At 44.2% G+C, this 19219-nt stretch overlaps 3 protein-coding genes across 6 annotated transcripts in view; 2 read left to right on the top strand and 1 right to left on the bottom strand.

Annotated features, from left to right (window-relative positions):
* The first annotated feature begins 574 nt into the window (after nucleotides 1–574).
* On the top strand, nucleotides 575–3886 carry tmem45b (transmembrane protein 45B). Of its 3 annotated transcripts, none has more exons than XM_088280360.1 (6): nucleotides 575–660; nucleotides 1751–1948; nucleotides 2020–2226; nucleotides 2402–2586; nucleotides 2865–3007; nucleotides 3238–3886. In XM_088280360.1, exons 2-6 carry the CDS (start codon nucleotides 1759–1761, stop codon nucleotides 3347–3349), a joined length of 837 nt encoding a protein of 278 aa, XP_088136486.1. In that variant the 5' UTR covers nucleotides 575–660; nucleotides 1751–1758; the 3' UTR covers nucleotides 3350–3886. The 3 variants fall into 3 exon arrangements, with proteins under 3 accessions (XP_088136486.1, XP_088136487.1, XP_088136485.1); XM_088280361.1 differs by lacking the exon at nucleotides 575–660 and adding an exon at nucleotides 715–968; XM_088280359.1 differs by lacking the exon at nucleotides 575–660 and adding an exon at nucleotides 1316–1451.
* nfrkb (nuclear factor related to kappaB binding protein) lies at nucleotides 3732–11327 on the bottom strand. Its single transcript, XM_088280336.1, has 26 exons — nucleotides 11239–11327; nucleotides 10804–10952; nucleotides 10529–10730; nucleotides 10319–10446; nucleotides 10074–10245; nucleotides 9796–9900; nucleotides 9528–9601; nucleotides 9368–9449; nucleotides 9101–9293; nucleotides 8916–9027; nucleotides 8719–8845; nucleotides 8352–8429; nucleotides 8193–8269; nucleotides 8058–8104; nucleotides 7910–7970; nucleotides 7634–7808; nucleotides 7444–7550; nucleotides 7237–7360; nucleotides 6876–6955; nucleotides 6565–6758; nucleotides 6229–6499; nucleotides 5969–6148; nucleotides 5155–5865; nucleotides 4614–4720; nucleotides 4410–4545; nucleotides 3732–4238 (listed from the first exon to the last, which is right to left on the bottom strand). Exons 2-26 carry the CDS (start codon nucleotides 10927–10929, stop codon nucleotides 4098–4100), a joined length of 3810 nt encoding a protein of 1269 aa, XP_088136462.1. The 5' UTR covers nucleotides 10930–10952; nucleotides 11239–11327; the 3' UTR covers nucleotides 3732–4097.
* Nucleotides 11328–12107: 780 nt separating this feature from the next.
* The window catches only part of LOC148320210 (ryanodine receptor 1-like), a 39275-nt gene continuing 32163 nt past the window's right edge, over nucleotides 12108–19219 (top strand). For both annotated transcript variants that reach the window (XM_088280335.1, XM_088280334.1), the window contains exons 1-22: nucleotides 12108–12155; nucleotides 14725–14844; nucleotides 14933–15031; nucleotides 15107–15127; nucleotides 15218–15292; nucleotides 15385–15463; nucleotides 15566–15678; nucleotides 15747–15846; nucleotides 15920–16016; nucleotides 16098–16172; nucleotides 16249–16405; nucleotides 16478–16642; nucleotides 16717–16838; nucleotides 16919–17105; nucleotides 17180–17315; nucleotides 17410–17505; nucleotides 17628–17746; nucleotides 17842–17975; nucleotides 18066–18307; nucleotides 18400–18592; nucleotides 18674–18890; nucleotides 19050–19154. In XM_088280335.1, coding sequence (XP_088136461.1) covers nucleotides 12108–12155; nucleotides 14725–14844; nucleotides 14933–15031; nucleotides 15107–15127; nucleotides 15218–15292; nucleotides 15385–15463; nucleotides 15566–15678; nucleotides 15747–15846; nucleotides 15920–16016; nucleotides 16098–16172; nucleotides 16249–16405; nucleotides 16478–16642; nucleotides 16717–16838; nucleotides 16919–17105; nucleotides 17180–17315; nucleotides 17410–17505; nucleotides 17628–17746; nucleotides 17842–17975; nucleotides 18066–18307; nucleotides 18400–18592; nucleotides 18674–18890; nucleotides 19050–19154 — 2700 coding nt within the window. The remainder of the gene's footprint in view (nucleotides 12156–14724; nucleotides 14845–14932; nucleotides 15032–15106; nucleotides 15128–15217; nucleotides 15293–15384; nucleotides 15464–15565; nucleotides 15679–15746; nucleotides 15847–15919; nucleotides 16017–16097; nucleotides 16173–16248; nucleotides 16406–16477; nucleotides 16643–16716; nucleotides 16839–16918; nucleotides 17106–17179; nucleotides 17316–17409; nucleotides 17506–17627; nucleotides 17747–17841; nucleotides 17976–18065; nucleotides 18308–18399; nucleotides 18593–18673; nucleotides 18891–19049; nucleotides 19155–19219) is intronic.

Raw genomic sequence — 19219 nt, 5'->3', positions numbered from 1 at the left:
ATAATGGTAAAGCGTGTGCGTTTGAATAGCGCACGGTCCTGCAGTCACCATAGCTGCCACTAGAGGGTAGTATTTGCTATGTATTTGGGATGTAGATGGATGTTCGTTTTCGGCCTCACAGTTCTGATGTTTGATATTCGAGTGTGATATTTTTTTTTTCTTTTTTTTTTACGGCGCAATATTTTTTTATTCTTATTTTCTTTTTCATTTGTATTGCGATTATTTTTTTTTGCATAACTATTGCAATATATTGCAAAGTATTGCATTATAACGCAATCTTAAATATTTTCCCGATGTCCCCCGGCGGGCTCCGTAAAGAAGCGTCCGTGTGGTGGGAGAAAAAATAAGTAAATGTTGACTGCAGTCAGGCCAGCCTCCACTCGCAAAAACGAAGTCAAGCCAGCCGCCTCTCTTGTTTTTATTACTGTGCAACACGGTGCATTACGGTAATGTGCCGAAAGCGCTTGTTGTTCGCCACTTTGCGAGTGGAGGGTGGCCTGACTGCAATAAATGTTGGGTGGGGCCATTGGGACGCAAACGCACACTGACTCAACAACTCCCCCCAACCCCCCCCCCACCCCCCACCCCGCCTCTACATCGTGTGACAGGTGGCTACGTTCGCACATTTTCCTTACCTCGGAATTTAACGCGGAAGTTAAGGTATCGTGTAGCGACTTTTTGCTCTTCGTAGGGTGTCTTGTTGGTTTGAATTTCACGTTTATGACATCTGCCACATTCGGCGAGCAAAAAAACAAAAAAAAAACTCGTCTGACCAGGTCGTTCGTGCTGTCCACAAACAGACGAGTAAAAATGAGCACTCGTTAAATTTTTCCCTTTGAAATTAATCCTGAAAATTATTAAAACAAACAAAAATATTTATTGAACTGTACCCGCTTGTGGAAGCAAATTACAAATTTAGTGCGTAGAATCGGTCGACTTCTCGAACAGGATATCCTAGACGTGCTGAGGTTGAATGTTTGATTTACTTTTCCACTAAATGTTTGAGACAAAACTTGCCAATTAGTGAACTCTGTCGTGTGTATGTATATATTTGTTGGTCGACCCACCCTCCTCCTGATTTAGTTAATTTAAATGCATTTGTATACAATTTCCTTGTGACATACAGTCACGTGTTTATTAGTATTGTTTGCAACACTCGATGTCCAAAGATAAACACATGTTCTTTGCAATGCAATTGCATCTCAATTTCTCTAAAGGCTCACAATTATCGGACCTGCTCCAAAATGTTACATCCTAGTAAATCATCTATTTATTTGTGGTTGAAAATGATGTTAGTGTATATTTTGTGGTATAGGGACCTAGTGATGCATATTCGTCTCACAATAGGAAGTTAGTGTTTCAAATGTGCCTCATGGGGCTGCATGTGGGGAGTTTGTATGTTCTTCGCCTGCTTTTAATGTTTTCTCGGGCTTCCTCCCACATTACACACTGTGCGTTTCAATTCAATTGCTCTAAAATGATTTGAAATGAAAATGTGGGTCTTATGTGCATATGTATATTATCAGGAGAAAAGTTGTTGATTTGTATTTTTGAAACCATTTTTTTTTTTTTTTTTAATGGGGAGAACGTTTTTGTTGAACGTTGGATTGATTTATCATCACAGTTTAACAAGCCATCGGACTGTCATAAAATGCAAGATTATCAGTTTGCACTTTAAACTACAAAACGAGAAAAGAGCAGCATGCTCAAAGTGGCTACTGACTTGATTGTTTCCTGTTTGTGTTTTCAGGCCTCGCCATGGCCAACTTTGGGGGCCACGCCATTCCTGGCTCGTTCTTCTTGCTCTTTGGCTTATGGCTGACGGTCAAACAAACCTTCCAGCACTACTGGAGGATAAAACAGCCCAAAGGCAGAGCCATTTTGCCTCCGTTCTTTCAACGAATGGATTACATCGAGGGAGGCTTGCAAATCTTTGCCTCATTTCTCGGTCAGTCTTCCCGCTCGACGCTTCGTTGAAACTCTTCCGAATGCGCTCTAACCGACGTGTTCCTGTCTCAGGCATCATGGTGGAACAGTTCGTCGTGGACGGGCCACACGCTCGCCTCTACGACAACAATTCGTGGGTCAAGCTGATGAACTGGCAGCACACCACCATGTACCTCTTCTTCGGCATCTCGGGAATAGCTTTGGTGGTGAGCACCGCGTTCAAACTGGTGCCGGTTGGCGTGGACCGCCTCGCTCTCTCCTTGGCTCTTTTTGTGGAAGGTAAGATGACATGATAAAAAAAAAGTTGGGCTACAAAGCTGTTTTCTGGTAATCGCTCGCTTCCTGTTTAACGGCCAGGTGTCCCAAAACGTTTTTTATGATTTTTGTATATTCGTGTTCGGCCTTCAGTAGTGATGCACTTGGTGAGCGACATGTTCTTGTTTTGTGACCCTAGGATTTCTGTTCTACTACCACGTGCACAGTCGCCCCCCACTGGACGCCCACATCCACTCTTTGCTGCTGGTTGCCGTGTTCAGTGGGTCAGCCAGCACCATGATGGAAGTGTTCATGAGAGACCACTTTATCCTGGAGATGCTGAAAGCGTGCTTATTCATCCTGCAGGGCTCGTGGTTCTACCAGGTAATACTGACAAATGCTGAGATCAAATACGAGAACTGCATCAACACTGGCCAACAAATAGTACTACATTTTTCAATCGGAGATGCAAAAAAAACCCCAAAACTTTAAAATAGCGGAGCTGTGCATGATCCATTCCAACATTTCAGGATGATTTTTTTTCTCCAGAAAATGAACTTCAAATTGTTTGGCTTTTGGGGGATGGGGATGAATTGTGGTTAATTATCAACGCCTCTCCGAAAGTGCCTGTTGTTTACCGCGGTGTTTGAACCTTTTTCCAGATCGGTTTCGTTCTGTACCCGCTGAGCGGCCCGCAGTGGGATTTGACTTTGCATAACAACATCATGTTTGTCACAATGTGCTTCTGCTGGCATTTGGCGGCGGCTTTGTTTGTCGTCTCCGGCACCTCGGCTGCCGTTTGGATGTGAGTAGTTCACCATGGGATTATTCATTTAACAGTTTTTAATATTGTGCGACACCATACTAAGAGCTGTGCTTCACATTGTAGGACGTTTTCATTCAACTAAAATACTAAAACATTTTTTTTTTAATTAATAGAACTCTGCATCTTGGTTGTTTTTTCCACACGACTCAATTTCACACGCTCAATTTTAAATGTGTAACCAGCCTTTTTTTTTGTTTTTATTCCCAAAGCACCATAAGGAGATTCTCCAGAAAATCACGAGACATCGAGATAGTGATGCGGAATAAAATGTCTGCTGCAAACTCAGAGAAAGCTTTGCTCGAAGAGTCAGAAGAGGAGTAACGACTTGAAAATGATCATTTATGTTGTTGCTTTGTCTGAAAATTTGCACTTTTTTTTTGTTTTTAAATCAGATGTTCTTCAGGTCCAAAATGTGTTCAGCCATCCACCTGTTTTCTTTCCTGCTCGGCCTTATTAGGTTCACAAGAGAGTTGAGCCTATCGCAACTAACTATGAGCAGGTGCACACAGGACTGGCCATCAGTCAACTCTTGTCACATCTGGACAAACGATATTTCACACTTCTATGGACAATTGAAAGTCTAGAATGCACCTTTAAAAGCATGTTTTTGCAACGTGGGAGAAAGTCATATGACTGAAAGAAAACCGACACAAGTGCACGGAGAACATGCAAACTCCATAAGAGGGATGCCAAACATCAGAACTGTGAGGCCAACATTCTAACCGAAGCTGACCCTTGACATTTTAATAACATTTACGACACATGTGATGAAAAAAAAAAAGGTAAAAGGTGGTGTTTAAATGTTTTCTTGTCAATCTTTAAAATGTAATAAATAAACAGTTAAGTTGTGAGATTTAATCAGTGATATTACAGTACTCATAATTTAATATTTCTGCTTCAACAGTAGGGGGAATGAGATTGATGAAATGTAGTTGAGGAAGGCTATTCAAAAAAAATAAAACAATACTTGATTAACATCACTAAATACAAACGTGCTTTCGAGTTACATGGATAAGATTACACACTGAAAAGACACACATAACAGAGGGCGAATGATAGTGAGCTCAGATCACTGAGGCGGTGCAGGTGGGAGCTCGGGCTGACATTTTGGGGAAGGCGCCGTGGTGACGACAACCGTGGACACAGATTTGGGGGAAGCTGCCGCCATGTGCTGCTGGATTTGCTGCGCCTGGACTGTCTGGATGCGCACCTAAAGAAGCGGAAGGTAAGTGGAAACGCCGGACAAGGAAGTGAGCCACTACTGACTTGCCACTCTAATTGCTGCCAATGTGGAAAAAGTAAAGCACTGTAAACATTTTACAAATTCTCCTGAGCATAGTGCCACAATGACTGTATCTGCTTCCTAGAACTTGCTACCAACCTGTGTAGCCTGTCCTTGCTGCTGGAGCTGCTGGAACTGTTGCGCAGTGACAAAGCTGACTGGTTTGTTCCCAGCAATCAACTTGGTGCCCGCAGGCATGGTGGTTAGGATGATGTTCCTACCCAAACTGCTGAGACTGCAACAGAAAGGTTCATGTAAGTCTATCAAATCAATATTGAATGCAGCGCATATATTGAAACTTACTTTGTGTTGAGACTCCCCTTCACAATTGGTGTGGTCACCACACTTTTACTTTTCAGCGGTTGGTTGAGGACAGATAGCGGAACTGTGATGCGGGCAGGTAACTTGCCCTTTGATGAGGGGAAACGAGAGCATTGTTGCCATTGTTTCTTTGTGTTTAGGCAACACAATTTATGAAGATCAACATAAACTTGACCCTTCTTGTCTTAGATGAGCAATCTTGACCCAAACTCAAACTATGATTCAATTCTCGTAAAAAAAAAGAAAATAATTTGTATATACCCCCCCCCCCCCAAATTGATTTTAATTTCCACGTTATCTAAACCATAAATAATTTTTCAAATATATTAATCAATTAATCGTTGCACCTCAACTCAAGATAATGACTTCTTTGAAACAATTAGTTAGATGGTATTAATAGAGTCCAAAGTAGCTTTAAGAGTTTGGTAATTTTTGATGAAGGTCTTCTTCTGTTGTTTAAATCTGCTTTGGTGAATACAAATGTTGTAATCACTACAATATGGCACATAATTAACTCTCTTACCGTCTGCGTGTTGACCACAGGTGTAGGCATCTGGCGCATACTTCCCGTGGCTGCCCCCAACTTCAGAGGAGAAGCCGAGGCTCCCGAAGCCACAGTGATGCCCTTCGCACCAGCAACGGTCATGACGTTACCGCCGGTGGAAACCGTCGCGGACTTACTGCCACCGGCGGACGTCATCGTAATGGTCTGACCTTGCTTCTGCGGGATCACCCCGAGGCCCGGCATGATACGGATGGTGGTGCCGCTCTTGTCCGGGGAGCTGACAGTGGAGAAGGTCCGAGATTTCTGATCGGCCACGGTAACGCCCAAAGTGGGCATCAGACGGATGGCTGTATCTCCTGCGGCCTTCAGCAGCGTGGACGCGATGGGCGTAGTTTTGGCGGCCGAGACCTCCCCTGTGCAGGACGCAGGGGTGGAGACGGACGGGTGAGGTGGCGTGACGTGGAGAGTGGCCGATATGCTCTTGCTACCACCGCCGGCGCTCGTGCCCAGGAAGTCAGGAGTGAGTTTGACTGTCGCCACGGGAGATTTGGTGAGCGTGGCCATCATGTCCGGCGTGATCCGCAGTACAGTCTGGCCTTTGGCGTCCGTGGTGATGGAGGAGGGCGGAAGGCGCAAGACATCTTTACCCTGGATGCGGAGGTTTGTGGCGGTAAGTGGAATTCCTGCTGCTCCTGGGGTCTTCACACCTAACTGGCCCGTGATGGACACCTTGGAGGAGAAAATACAAATGATAAAGCAGGGGGCAGCCATTTTGCCACTTGCTGTTGATTAAAAATGACATCACAGTTGCATAACATGTCGCATGGTTTACCTGTTTGATGTTTTGGCTGGCGACTCCTTGCAAGATCGCCGGCGATGATGTAGGGATGTTGGCTGGACTGCCAGGTGACGCAGTCTGCGGTTTGGGCACGGTTGCCGTGGAAACCGACAGGGTGTTAGGCACCTGCACAGGACTGGCAGACTGGCTCCTCAAAGGCACGGATACGACTGCCTGTTTTGGACATGGAGGTGCACATGAAGGTAATTACATATTAAGAACACATGACCTCATATCATCATTTATCCTTTTACCTGTGAGAGGCCTTTGGTTGCCATAGACACCGGCATCCTGATCTGATGAGGGTTCTGATGGATCAAAGCAGCTTGCTGACTTCCTGACGGAGAACCAAGTCCTGGCTGAGCGGAGACGACCCGCACCTGAGGGAGGGAGCCTGCCGCCAGGTGACTCACTATTCGGGCCGCGTGTTGCGAAGTGACGGTTTGAGATGTGGCTGGGCCGGCCTGACTGGCGGGTAAGACTGAGCCCAGCTGAGGCAAGGGTGGGGGAGACACCAAGAGAACGCTGCAAGACAGACAGTTAAGTTGATGTGAAGTGTTGTGCAAAAACAGTGAGAACAAGAAACTCACCCCGGGCTGGATTTGATTGCATCCGGGACCGTGGTCTTAGTTGGGATAGTGACTGTGCAGGGCAGAGGTGACTTCGGGGTCCCAGGAGTGTTTGGCGTCGGTGTAGAATGTGTCGGCGACATGGGACTGGGACCTATATCCTGTCCTGCTTCCAAACAGCCACTTGTTTTACCACCTTCTTTACTGCCAGATTTCTAACAGAAATCAAATAAGAGACTTGAGGCCCTTAACTAAATTCGCCACTCAAAACCTTGAACGAAAATCTAACAGCCTGGTGAAAATGTAGCCAAATAAATGAGTGGTTGTCTCACCGGCTTGGATGAAGGTTTCGGCTTCTGCTGCAGTGCCTTTCTTGCTTTTGCAGCAGCAGCTTGAGCCTGGTGGATCCGTTCTGGATAAGGGAGAGAACAAACCGATATTCCCGCGTTCACACCCAAAATCATGGAAACAACTTGACAAGTGGAAATATATAGACATATTATTCAAACATTAAATAGAATTTAGTTGGCCTCCTAGATTGACTCGTTTCTCGAGATAGTGAAATTAGGATTTTTGTTAGCTGTCACAAACATACAGACAATAAATCTCTCTGTGTTGTGAACCCCGCTAGATGTAAATTCTTGTCCTACTTGACAATAATGTATTAAAAAAAAGAAAAAAACGGCCACTCACCAAACTCTTCTTGACTGCGGTTGCGGTGCAGGTAAATCCAGAGTTTGCGACCGATGTCGTACTTGACACAGGGGTCCTTCTCGTAGTGCAGTCTATCCAGAGCCCCACTGACAACCGTGTTCACCTAAACGGCACGAGAATGAGTCGACCGTTTAATAAAGAGGTTATCAAAAGCGTTTAGGAGAAAAAAAAAAAGTGCATCTCAACCTGTGCACTTGTGACATCGGGGGCAAGAAACTGCGAGTCCTTCAGCAGTTCACAGATTTCTGCCCGAGTTCCTTCTCCATTGGGGAGCCTGGCTGCTGCGTCCCGCACTATTGGGGGGAGAGAAAGGGGCTTCAAAGCATCTGGTTGGGTTTCACACACAAGTGAAGCAATAACGGGACGATGAGCTAACCCAGAGAGAGGATGGTGACGTATGGCGGGCGGTTGGAGCGCAGCAACGTGTGCTCCCGAGCTTTATTGAGAGACATCTCCTTATCGAACACTCCCTTAACGGGCCCCACGACCGATTCAAAGCCATGCATGCGGAAGGTGAAGGCTTTGTGGGGTTGGTTGTATCTCTGCTGCTCCTAAATAACAAAATAAAACTATTAAGTACCAGTAGTTTTTATAAACACACACCAAAAAAAATAAACAAAAATAAAACAGTCAAACAAATAAGAAAAGCAACCTGAATTTGGAAGAGTTGTCTCTCATCTCCCGTGCTGGGTCTCACCACATAATCAGTCAAACTGTTAAAGTTATTTAAGAATTTCAAAATTCACAATGATAAATACATAAAAAAAAAATCTGATAGTTTTGCATGGATTGAGTCTTACACTCGTGGCATGGGGGGCGTTAAATCAGATAGCTCTTCACTTTCAGTCTGCGGGTGACAAAGTGACTTAGAAACGAACCATAAACATGAATATAGATTTTTTTTCCCCTCCAACTGTGAGTAGGTTTGCAATAACCTTGACCACAAAATCTTTGGAGTCCAGCCACAGTTGACAGAGTGCAATTAAGTCCTTCTCTGCATCCTGCGTGGGGCCTAAAATAAACCAAACGGACATTAATCTCGTGAAAGTCCGACACGGCGTCAATTAGGACTGTCAATCATGAATCCCTCTCACCGATCCACTTCCACTGCTGCGCTTCATCCACAAATTCCACGAAAGGCAGGAAGCCGCTGGGAAGCGCCATGACACCTTCTGTAAAAAAAAATTCAGGCAAAAACACAACGTTTTTTTTTTTGCATTTTGACAACAGCATAAGCGTAGTGTGCTGGTTGACGCGTCTGTACGTCAGGAAAGCCATTTGAACATTTATTCACTATCTTAAGGTCCAATGTCCTCACTTGTAAGAAAATGCAGCTCACTTATTATTTTCTTATGTTTTTTTTCCCCCACTAGTGTGTGACATTTCTGCACACTAATAGGAAGAGTTAGGAGTGAGGCAAAACTGCACTGACGACCGAGCTTCTCTTGAAAATGGCCTTACCTTTAGTCTCTCCTGCAAGAAACTGCAAGGCGTGGAGGACCAAGTCAGACCAACAGGAGGCGGATGAAAACCAGGTGTTGAGTGAGCTCGCAGGAGACATCTGCCACATTTGGACTTTCTCCTCCAACTGGAGCACATCCGCAAGAAGATATTATAATTTTATAGACTAATAAGCGTATGAGGCCACACGGATGTACCAGTGAAGTGCTGGCGAGGTGCTCCGTCCTCAAAATGGCCTCCAACAAGCTGAAGAAACTGACGGCTAATTCTTCCACGACGACCGGGCTGCTCGGAGGTTCCTCCAGGATTCTGCAATGATGTTGGTTACGCAAATTGATAAGGTGTGCCCCAACGTTTCTTCTTTGTTCTGCGCCGGACGTACTCCTCCTTGATGTTGGCCAGCGGTGTCAACGGCGTGTCTGGCAAGGAGTTGATGATGTTCGCCAGAGGGGCTGCTGGGCCGTCAGAAGTCAGCGCGTCACAGGGATCCTCGGATTCCACTTTCACTGTTCTCATTTTCTTCTTCCTTCTCTCTTCTTTTATTTTTCTCTTGGGCAGGGACAGCTCAAAAAGTGCTGGGAAAAGAAATTAAAAATATTGGTAACAGAAAAGGCAGTTTAGTGTAACTTATTGAAGCCGATTCACTCACGTAAGGCTGATTTGCGACCAATATTTGCCCGGGAGAGTATGTCGCTGAGATGGATGTCGGAAGTCATCAAGTCTGGATGATCCTGAGGAGAAGAAATGTCCGTGATATGCGGTCCAAGTTAACACTAGACCCATTTGAATCTTATCCAAACGTCACTTACTGGTTGTCGCTTCCTCTTCTCCCGATGGTTTTGTAGCATGGTTTTCAATTCCTGCTCTCCAAGATGGATTTTTTCTGAAGGAAATGACAATTTGTCTTATTAACTTGGCCATCGAGATCACAATAATCCCGCGCTATATTGTAGTTCGCCTTTCGTAGCCCCATTATTTTCCGTTAAACATACAAGGCTCAGTTATACATGTTAAGTTCGACAACGGATTGTGATGAAAACTTTGACTATATAAAGTTATACATATACAATAACCCACCAGTGGTCTTCATGTCTTGGGTGGAGAGGCTGGGCACTACTCTGAGTGAGACTGTGGGTGTCGGCGAGGAGGGGGACTGTGGTGCCGGTGTCCACAATGTTAGATCTACAAGCATGTGCAAAAAAGTACTGATGCAGAGAAGTGAAATTTATTACTTTAGTACTTTCAACCCCCACACCCCCCATCACAACTCCCTAATTAAAATCCTAAACCAGCTTGCCAACTTGTAGAAATGCATTAAAAAAAACTGATTGTGAGAGATGAAGAAAAATACTGACCGTCATCATCAGATGAAGGGTTACTGTCTCCACATTCTGCTTTAACCTCCTTTAAAATGTGCCTCAGTCTTCTTCTAACCTTTTGTTCTCGTATTTCAGCGTGACTCTTCGTCTGTACCTTTCTCTTTGGTGGAAAGTCCAGACCGTTGTGAACTGCAAAATCCAGTAACTCCTGAAAGAAGATGATATATTGAGACCAACTTGCGAGTATCGTTGTACTTCCAACATTTTTTTGCGGAACTTACCTTTCGAGAGACGAGGATTTGTTTCAGCAGCCTGTGATAATAGTGCTGAAGAGAGTACAACTGTCGTCTTTGCTGAGACTTGGCACACAGCTGTCTGTACTTGACAACTTCAGGGTTGAAGTAACCATCTGTGTTTAGAACATGAACACCACCACCTCTGAGCAATATTACATTTTGGAGAGTTGATTAATAAGTGAGTGTGTAAATGACCTCTAAATAGTTTTTGTGCAAGATGAAGAGGATTTCCAAAATGAAAATTTCTGTTGTTGAACAGGTCGTCGACAGCGCTGCCCTGCTCTGCTTTATTATTGTCGGGGAATTGTGGCAAAAATTGACTGAGGTGTTGCCGCTGGGAATCGGACAGCACCTCACTCCACGTGCTTTCACTCATCACAGAGAAGAAGATTTCAGGCTGGTGACAAAACAGGAATCAAAGTTATCGTTTTCACAACCCACACAGTGTCAACGCAGCGTTCTAAACTTACATCTTCAAGTAGTTCCTCAGGCAGGGTGACCCTGCAGTTACCCAGCATGCACTCCTCAGTGATTTGACCCTCCTGCTCCTCTTTAGGTTCAAGAGGGTCTGTAAGTATGTGAGTCAGGACATCCATCCTGCTCCTCCGCTGCCCCCTCACTGTAATTAAAATATCACAAAATCATTGAATACGTTAATAATAATTTAAAAAAACCACGTCATTATTACACGGTTAGCTTTTTAAATCTAATCTAATATACGGCTAGCTTTCCGGGATATAAAACAAGGAGGCTTGTTAGTAGCACAACAGTTTAGCGTTCGGAGCTACGACGTAATTTATTCAGGCAAGCCTTCAAACTGAAGTTTCTCCGCGTGTTTCAATATCTGCTAATATAGAAAGAACTAATACAACACTTTTTAAAGACACCAAAGAGTTTTCGCTTACCTTAACGCACCCTATGTTTTGATATCGCAGAGGGGTCTGTTTTATCGACGTACCGTTTCCTTCTTTTGGTACAGAAATGACGATGTCAATTAGTGCGCTCAACTCGCTATCCCCCTCTAGAGGTGGTGAGAATAACAACAGTTGGGTCTGTTTTTTTCCCCCCATTTTTTTTGTTTTACGAGCTGTCGTACAAACTGAAACGATGTTTGCCGAAGTCGGATTGTACGCAACGGATTATAGTAATGTTTTACAAACTACGTAAACTAATTGGTACGTATATGCCAATTTTACCCATGTAATTTTGTTTGACTAAAATAGTCTGCTAAAATAATTCTAATAGTATTTTAGTATGATATAAATGAATCACTAAAAAAAGTAACTTTCTGAACTTTGTTTTGGAGGAACATAATTAGGTTAATGAAAACTCTAAATTGTTCATGACTTTTAATGTTTATATGGGACCCTAATGAGGACAAGCGGATGGATAAAGTTATAGTGTGCATACCCATTCTTCAGGCTATTTAAATTCCAACTTGTAATTGTTCATTTTGCACATTAATGTTCAAAATCTCTCATTAAAAACGCCTACAGTAAGGACACAAAGTTGTTGAGAGTACTGGGAAAATCAATTTAAAATGGAAGGAACAACTTTGGTAATGTTGCCTATTCCAGTTGCTCCTCCTCTCCATGATGCAGTAATGAATGAGCAGTCAATCCCCTCTGCTGTCATATAACAGTCCAAGAGAGAGAGGGGCCGGGCCCCCCCATTGCCCTTCAGAAACCCTTCAGCAACATTTCCCTAGGAAGTCACCAGGAGAACCGAGAAGCCCGATTCTCTGTCAGGGTGGTGCTCTTAATGCCTCAGCAGAATGGCAGAAGGTGCCGATGGAGAAGAAGAGATTCAGTTCTTGCGGACAGTAAGTGATGCTGTCTCCTTCTTCTTCTTGGTTAATAACTTTTGAAAAATATCTGTTTCTCTTCAACTGCCATTTGTAGCTTCATCACCTTTGTTGGCTATTTGTACTATACACGACTCTCAGATTGACAAGAACAGTCGACTTTGTTTACATGTAGGCTTTGTTATCTATTTATATCTCTGTGGCTACTTGATATTGTACTCGTTTATCACTGAGGACGAATCATTATCACACAAATAGAGTATGTCAAGTAATAGGATGAGGCTTGACATTACACTACATTATACTGTTTAACAGGCCGACAATTTAAAAGTGCACATTTCTTCCCGGGTCATTTTTGTCAGCGAAAGCCGCCCATTTTTTCATTTGTTGTTGTTGCTTTTTTTTTTTTTTTTGTAAGAGTTCATCTGAGGTTTTATTTGTGTGGGCCTTTTATGGTCCACGGGCCTTAGATTCCACACCATTGGTTTATAGGATTACAATGTTTTGGATCACAGCTATGATTCACTATGAATTAAATGAAAAAGGCTAACATTTTACCTGAGTTATTTTCAGAGTGACAGAAAATACAGAGCAGTATAAGTCAAAAAGTGTCAACTATTATGGTCAATCTCACATATTAAAACAAATAAATTAGATGTTGTTGCAGTTAGCATTGTTATGCAGGACTGAGGTTAAAGTATGCTAACAATGCTTCATAAAGTTTGCGTCAGTTGCTGCCTTGGGTCTATATATACTGTGTGAGGATTAGCAGCTTCAAAGTCAGGCCCGTTTCAGCACCTGCTTACTTCAGTCCTTGTGGGAATTGGGCTGCTGAGGTTATGTGAGCCATGTTGAATATTACACACTGCTTCCAAAACGTTGCGTAGAAACATTCTGACTTTATGTTGTGGAGCTGATTATCAGTCATGAGGTGTCGCAATCTGCATAAACAACCGTCCTTCTGTCTGTAGGTCAGTCTATCCGGCAGCCGCAGCGGCATAACTTTAGATACATTAATTTAGCGATACAACGTCATAGAAACCTGACACGTACATCTGTCATTTGCTATGTCAGCACGGTAGCACTGTTAGAGAATTGCTGTGCCAGCACTGAAGACCCATGTAGGTTACACTGATAGTTATTGTGAATTACAGAATTAGCATCTTTTTCTGAACTTATGTGACCCGTCATCTATCATCATTCATATTCATGTTAATTCTGCATTAAGATATTAAAAAATGATGGGAGACCGGAGTAGGAAGCTGCTCAACATGGATTTACTCAGCCTCTTGTTGCTAGGCAGATTACCCTTAATAATAAGTCAGGGTCCACCAATGGCATTTTATTTTCAGACTAAGTCAAGTTTATTTGTACAGTCGTAAAGGGCTTGGTGACATCGACTGATTATAAACCCCCCAACCGGGCAAGGAAAACCTCAAAACCTCCTTTCGGGTAAAAAAGAAGTAACGTTGAGAATGGACTACAGATGGAGGGTCCCACCTCCCATCTTAACCAGGTTGCAATGGATGGATCACAAAGTATGGTGCTGTCAAACGTTAATTAAAACAACATAAGCGTCTAGTTAATGAGATAAAGCCTTTTGGGAAATGTTTCTTCCTTAAAACCTGACCTGCTTGGTCAAAACTGAAATCCCCATAGCAACGCCTTGGGGGAACTGGTCCACCTGAGATCTTGTCCCGGGTGATCGATGCAGAAACCGCACAGCAACAGCCTCAAATTCAATATCATCGCCACCTAGCCACATTTCCAAGCAGCAGAGGAGGGGGTGGAGGGGAAAGGGCAGTATAACAGCCCAAACAACCAAAAATGAGAGTGCAAAAGCAGTACGAGGTGGTTAGCATAGAACTAATCCGATCAAACGTTGTCATTCTCATCAAAAGTCTTCTTGCAATTTTTTTTTATTATCTGGAGGCTTTTCACTTTAGATCTGGACCACAGAGACGCGTGTTACAATATTTGAGTCATGATGTAACAAATGCACGAGCTACTGTATCATCTCTGCGAGCGAGTATGAATACAAGTACTTCCGAGCCAAATGAAAGATATGACATAATGATTTGACTGAGTAGAGTGCATGTGTGTGTGAGTCTTGTTACCAAAATGTTATTTGCAGCATTTCTCCCTGGCCTCCGTCCCGGCTGAAGGAACTCGGGGTGCAAATTCCATCATGCGAGCAAGCCAAACTAATTGGATTATTTGGAGCTCGGGCGATGTTTGCAGTGAAATAAGAAATATCTGGTGCTTTCCAAAAGAGGACGCGTGAACGGCAGGTGCAGTGGCTTGAAATAGAGGGCTTATATGAGCCGGAGGGGGGTCGGGTGGGCGTGGGGGGGTAAATTCATGCAGCTGGCGATCTGAGGCCCATGACGGCATTGAAGATATGCTGGAACAATAAAGACGATGAACGACAGTTTACGTGCTTGAACGGATGCGTTCAAAACTACAAGTCGAGTATGATCCTTGCATTTGAAATGAAGTAAAATATTTCATGCACAATCTCGTTTAAAAGTCACCCAAACTGCGTTGTTTTTTTTTTTATTCTCTTGACACTCACTTTGTCTTGTAGGATGATCATGTTGTTCTGCAGTGCACAGCCTCAATTCTGAAGGAGCAGATCAAACTCTGTCTTTCATGCGAAGGATTTGGGAACCGTCTATGTTTCCTGGAGACCACATCCAACGCTCAGGTAGTGTGCATCTTTTTTTTTTTTTTTTTTAAATCGTACATTTTTTTCTTTGTTTCTGCTGTTGATGAAACGTCTCGTCGCGTTCCAGAATGTCCCTCCCGACCTGGCCATCTGCTGCTTCATCCTGGAGCAGTCCTTATCTGTGCGAGCCTTACAGGAGATGCTGTCCAATACTTCTGTGGATGAGGTCTCCATTTTTTTTTTTTTATATCGTCTTCATAATAATCGTTCCTAATGCATTCTTTGAATTTCCCACTCTTAGGCTGTTGATTTGGATAAATGGGTAAGTGAAGTTAGATTCGTCTCTCGTCTTTGTCTGCTTTGGTTCCAAGTGGTCGCAATGTAACCGTCTTGCCTCCGGCTTGTACGCAAGTCGTCACAAGGCGGCGGCCATCGAACTCTGCTGTACGGCCACGCCATCCTCTTGAAACACACTCATTCGAGCATGGTGAGCGCATCTCGACGCATTCTTCAAAGATCCACATATGTTGTCTATGCTGACCTTCTTCCAATTGTCCTCTGCGTCTTCCTTCTGCCAAGTACTTGAGCTGTTTGACGACGTCACGCTCGCTCACAGACAAGCTGGCGTTTGATGTGGGCTTGCAGGAGGACTCCACAGGTTGGTGTGATCTGCAATTTTAAATCTGAGAATGTGAACCCAAGCACAGGAGTATTCCAGACGAGCTAGATGCTAACATGATAACATTCTTTTTGGTTTCAGGAGAGGCCTGCTGGTGGACCATCCACCCGGCCTCCAAGCAAAGATCTGAAGGCGAGAAGGTGCGAGTGGGAGATGACCTCATTCTTGTCAGTGTTTCTTCCGAGCGATATCTGGTAAACACCAATTGTATCCACCTGCGCCGTTTGTTTGTCGTCAGTTTCTAACTAACACCGCCTCTCAGCATCTCTCCTATGCCAGCGGGGACTTGATGGTCGATGCTTCCTTCATGCAAACCTTGTGGACTATGACCCCCGTGATGTCGGGTTGTGAACTTGCTGAAGGTCCTCTTACCTCCTTGTGTTTTTTTTTCTTTTTTTTTTGTTCTCCTTCATCGGCATGACTCTTCCTCTGCAGGTTTTCTGACGGGAGGCTATGTGCTAAGGCTTTTCCACGGTCACATGGACGAGTGTTTGGCTATCCCGGCGGCTGACCAAGGGGATGACCAGCGCAGGTGAGCGCGACCTCTCAAATCGAATTCCCATGCGGACATAAAATGCCTGACATGGTTTGTCTTTGTTTTTTGTCTTTTCAGAGTTGCTCACTATGAAGGAGGCGCCGTATGCAGCCATGCTCGCTCCTTGTGGCGACTGGAGCCACTTCGGATCGCGTGAGTCTCCACCCCAAACTTCTTCTTTGAGTGATTTTACAGTTTGCCTTTTAATATGAGCTTTTTTAAATATTAGGTGGAGTGGAGGTCACATTAAATGGGGCCAGTCATTCCGAATACGTCACATAACAACGGGACGTTACCTTCTCCTGGATGAGGAAAAGGGCCTTCTATTAGTCGACCCTGAGAAGGCCAATTCAAAAATGGCAGCCTTCTGTTTCAGAATTTCCAAGGTAAGTGAGAATAGTTTTTGAGTCGACTCCTTGCGGTTTTCATAAGGAAATCCCTCGGTATGTGATCCGCAGGAAAAAATCGAAGTCGCCCAGAAGCGAGATGTGGAAGGCATGGGCATTCCAGAGATTAAGTATGGAGAGTCCATGTGCTTTGTGCAACATGCCTCATCTGGTCTCTGGCTCACATATGCAGCTGTCGATGCTAAATCCGCCCGTTTAGGTCCCCTGAAGAGAAAGGTATTCCAAATTACAGAAAGGCAAAGTGGAAAGTGTTATTCCAAGATTACGTTTAGTTTTTTTCCAATTCTTAGGCCATCCTCCATAAAGAAGGCCACATGGATGACGCGCTGACAGTTGCGCGTTCGCAGACCGAAGAGTCTCAAGCTGCGAGGATGATTTACAGCACGACGGGCCTCTTCAGCCAATTCATCAAGTAGCACTTCACACATCGTTCTCTAAGATGTCCATCTTTTGGTTCTGTGTAATCGAAGCATGTTCTCCATATGTCTCCAGAGGTCTCGATGCCTTGAATGGGAAAAACAAATCGGCAAACCCGCATAATCTGCCGATGGACACGGTGGTGCTCTCGCTTCAGGACCTGATCTTTTACTTCCGCCCGCCGGAGGAAGAGCTGGAGCATGAGGATAAACAGTTCAAGCTTCGTTCCCTCAAGAACAGACAAAATCTTTTTCAAGAGGAGGTTGGTCTTCCTTCCTGTGTGACCGCTTATTATTTCCAAATTTCTTCTAACTGAGTCCTTGTTGTTCTGGACAGGGGATGATCACTCTCGTTCTGGACTGTGTTGATCGGTTGAATGTCTACAACACAGCCGCTCACTTCTCAGAATATGCTGGGGAAGAAGCTGCCGAGTCATGGAAGGAGATAGTAAATTTACTGTACGAGTTGCTAGGTATGACCACTAGGGGGATTTTTAAAATTATTTTTTTTAATATATATACTTTATGGTAGGTTTTCATAATCTCTGCTGCTTTTTCCTCCCAAAGCGTCGCTTATCCGAGGCAATCGTTCCAACTGTGCGCTGTTCTGCGATAACCTCGACTGGCTGGTCAGTAAATTGGATCGTTTGGAGGCCTCTTCAGGTACTTGAGAAGTTAGAATAAGTAAATACTCACAATCTATTACTTTCATTATTTGGACACTAAGTGTTATTATCAAAACATTTTTGTTCTGGAAGTCATACTTTGATCTGTTTTTATGATAGGAATCCTGGAAGTGTTGTATTGTGTTCTGATTGAGAGCCCGGAGGTGTTGAATATAATCCAGGAAAATCATATAAAATCCATCATCTCTTTGCTGGATAAGCACGGACGCAATCACAAGGTCTGTAGCGCTAAGATTGTTGGAAAATACATAATGCTATTCTATCAAGGCGCAAGGCTGGACCAGAATATTCTTCATGGCTTTCCATTGTCTAGGTCTTGGATGTGCTCTGCTCTCTATGCGTGTGCAACGGGGTCGCCGTAAGGTCAAACCAGAACCTGATCACAGAGAATCTGCTCCCTGGTCGTGACCTTTTACTCCAAACCAACATTATCAATTATGTCACCAGGTGGGTCATTTTACATAGCCAGACGTCAGTAGAATTAGCGTGAAGATGAATTCTTGTCTAAAAGTTGCTTGCTTTGTGACCTTCCTCCAGCATGAGACCCAACATTTTCCTCGGGACATGCGAAGGGTCCACCCAGTATAAAAAGTGGTATTTCGAGGTGATGGTAGACCACGTGGAGCCGTTCCTCACTGCTCAGCCGTATCACCTGCGTGTGGGCTGGGCTCTGACCGAGGGATTTAGTCCATACCCCGGTGGAGGCGAGGGCTGGGGGGCTAACGGTGTTGGGGATGATCTCTACTCATATGGTTTTGATGGACTTCACCTCTGGTCAGGTAGAGTTTATATTGTGTGGACACTTTGGCAATGTTATAGGTTTTCTTCAACAATGTGCATGTGCAATTAAATGTCCTTTTTGTGCTTTCAGGACGCGTTCCGCGTCATGTTGCCACACCCAATCAGCACATTCTGGCAGCAGAGGATGTCATCAGCTGCTGTTTGGACCTGAACGTGCCCAGTATTTCCTTCCGCATCAATGGTCATCCAGTCCAGGGCATGTTTGAGAACTTCAATCTGGATGGCCTCTTCTTCCCCGTTGTCAGCTTCTCCGCAGGCGTGAAGTACTGGACACTCATTCTGATATGAGACGTCAACTGTTGTTCATATGAGACTAAATGAACAATGAGCAATTTTCCTTCCAGGTTCCGATTTCTTCTTGGGGGTCGTCACGGTGATTTCAAGTTCCTTCCACCACCGGGCTACGCTCCGTGTTACGAGGCCGTGCTGCCCAGGGATCGCTTGCGGATCGAGCCCATTAAGGAGTATAAGCATGACTTTGATGGAATCCGTAACCTGTTGGGTCCAACACAGTCCCTTTCGCACACAGCTTTCACTCCTTGCCCTGTGGACACTATACAGGTAAAGTCTTTCAAAAGAATTAAACGATCCCACAAAAAAACTCAAGGTGAAGCCCCCAAAACTGGCATCAAAGCTTACTTTTATGTCTATTATAAATTTTTGATGTGCCCTCATTATTCTGCAATTTAACGCTTCACCCTTATCATTTAATCTCTCTAGATTGTACTTCCTCCCCATTTGGAACGTATTCGTGAGAAGCTAGCGGAGAATAGTCACGAGTTATGGGCTGTGACTCGCATCGAGCAAGGGTGGACTTACGGACCAGTGAGTTCCTTGACTTTAAGTCATCTGAAAATGTTTGTTACGGAATGAAACACTTGCTAAAATGC

Source organism: Idiotropiscis lumnitzeri, chromosome 17 (genome assembly GCF_059441095.1).
Source record: "Idiotropiscis lumnitzeri isolate Australia: NSW breed Sydney's pygmy pipehorse chromosome 17, RoL_Ilum_1.0, whole genome shotgun sequence".
Lineage (NCBI taxonomy): Eukaryota > Metazoa > Chordata > Actinopteri > Syngnathiformes > Syngnathidae > Idiotropiscis > Idiotropiscis lumnitzeri.
This window is presented reverse-complemented; position numbering and strand designations above follow the sequence as displayed.

What these genes read in the sequence shown, in the direction of transcription:
- nfrkb (XM_088280336.1), bottom strand. Translation starts at nt 10,929, where the DNA reads ATGGATGTCCTGACTCACATACTTACAGACCCTCTTGAACCTAAAGAG. An exon ending in CTGAGGAACTACTTGAAGAT is followed by an intron (nt 10,731 to 10,803) that starts GTAAGTTTAGAA and finishes TTTTGTCACCAG; the next exon opens with CCTGAAATCTTCTTCTCTGT. An exon ending in ACCTCGCCAGCACTTCACTG is followed by an intron (nt 8,846 to 8,915) that starts GTACATCCGTGT and finishes GATGTGCTCCAG; the next exon opens with TTGGAGGAGAAAGTCCAAAT.
- tmem45b (XM_088280359.1), top strand. Translation starts at nt 1,364, where the DNA reads ATGTGCCTCATGGGGCTGCATGTGGGGAGTTTGTATGTTCTTCGCCTG. An exon ending in AATCTTTGCCTCATTTCTCG is followed by an intron (nt 1,949 to 2,019) that starts GTCAGTCTTCCC and finishes TTCCTGTCTCAG; the next exon opens with GCATCATGGTGGAACAGTTC. An exon ending in CTTGGCTCTTTTTGTGGAAG is followed by an intron (nt 2,227 to 2,401) that starts GTAAGATGACAT and finishes TTGTGACCCTAG; the next exon opens with GATTTCTGTTCTACTACCAC.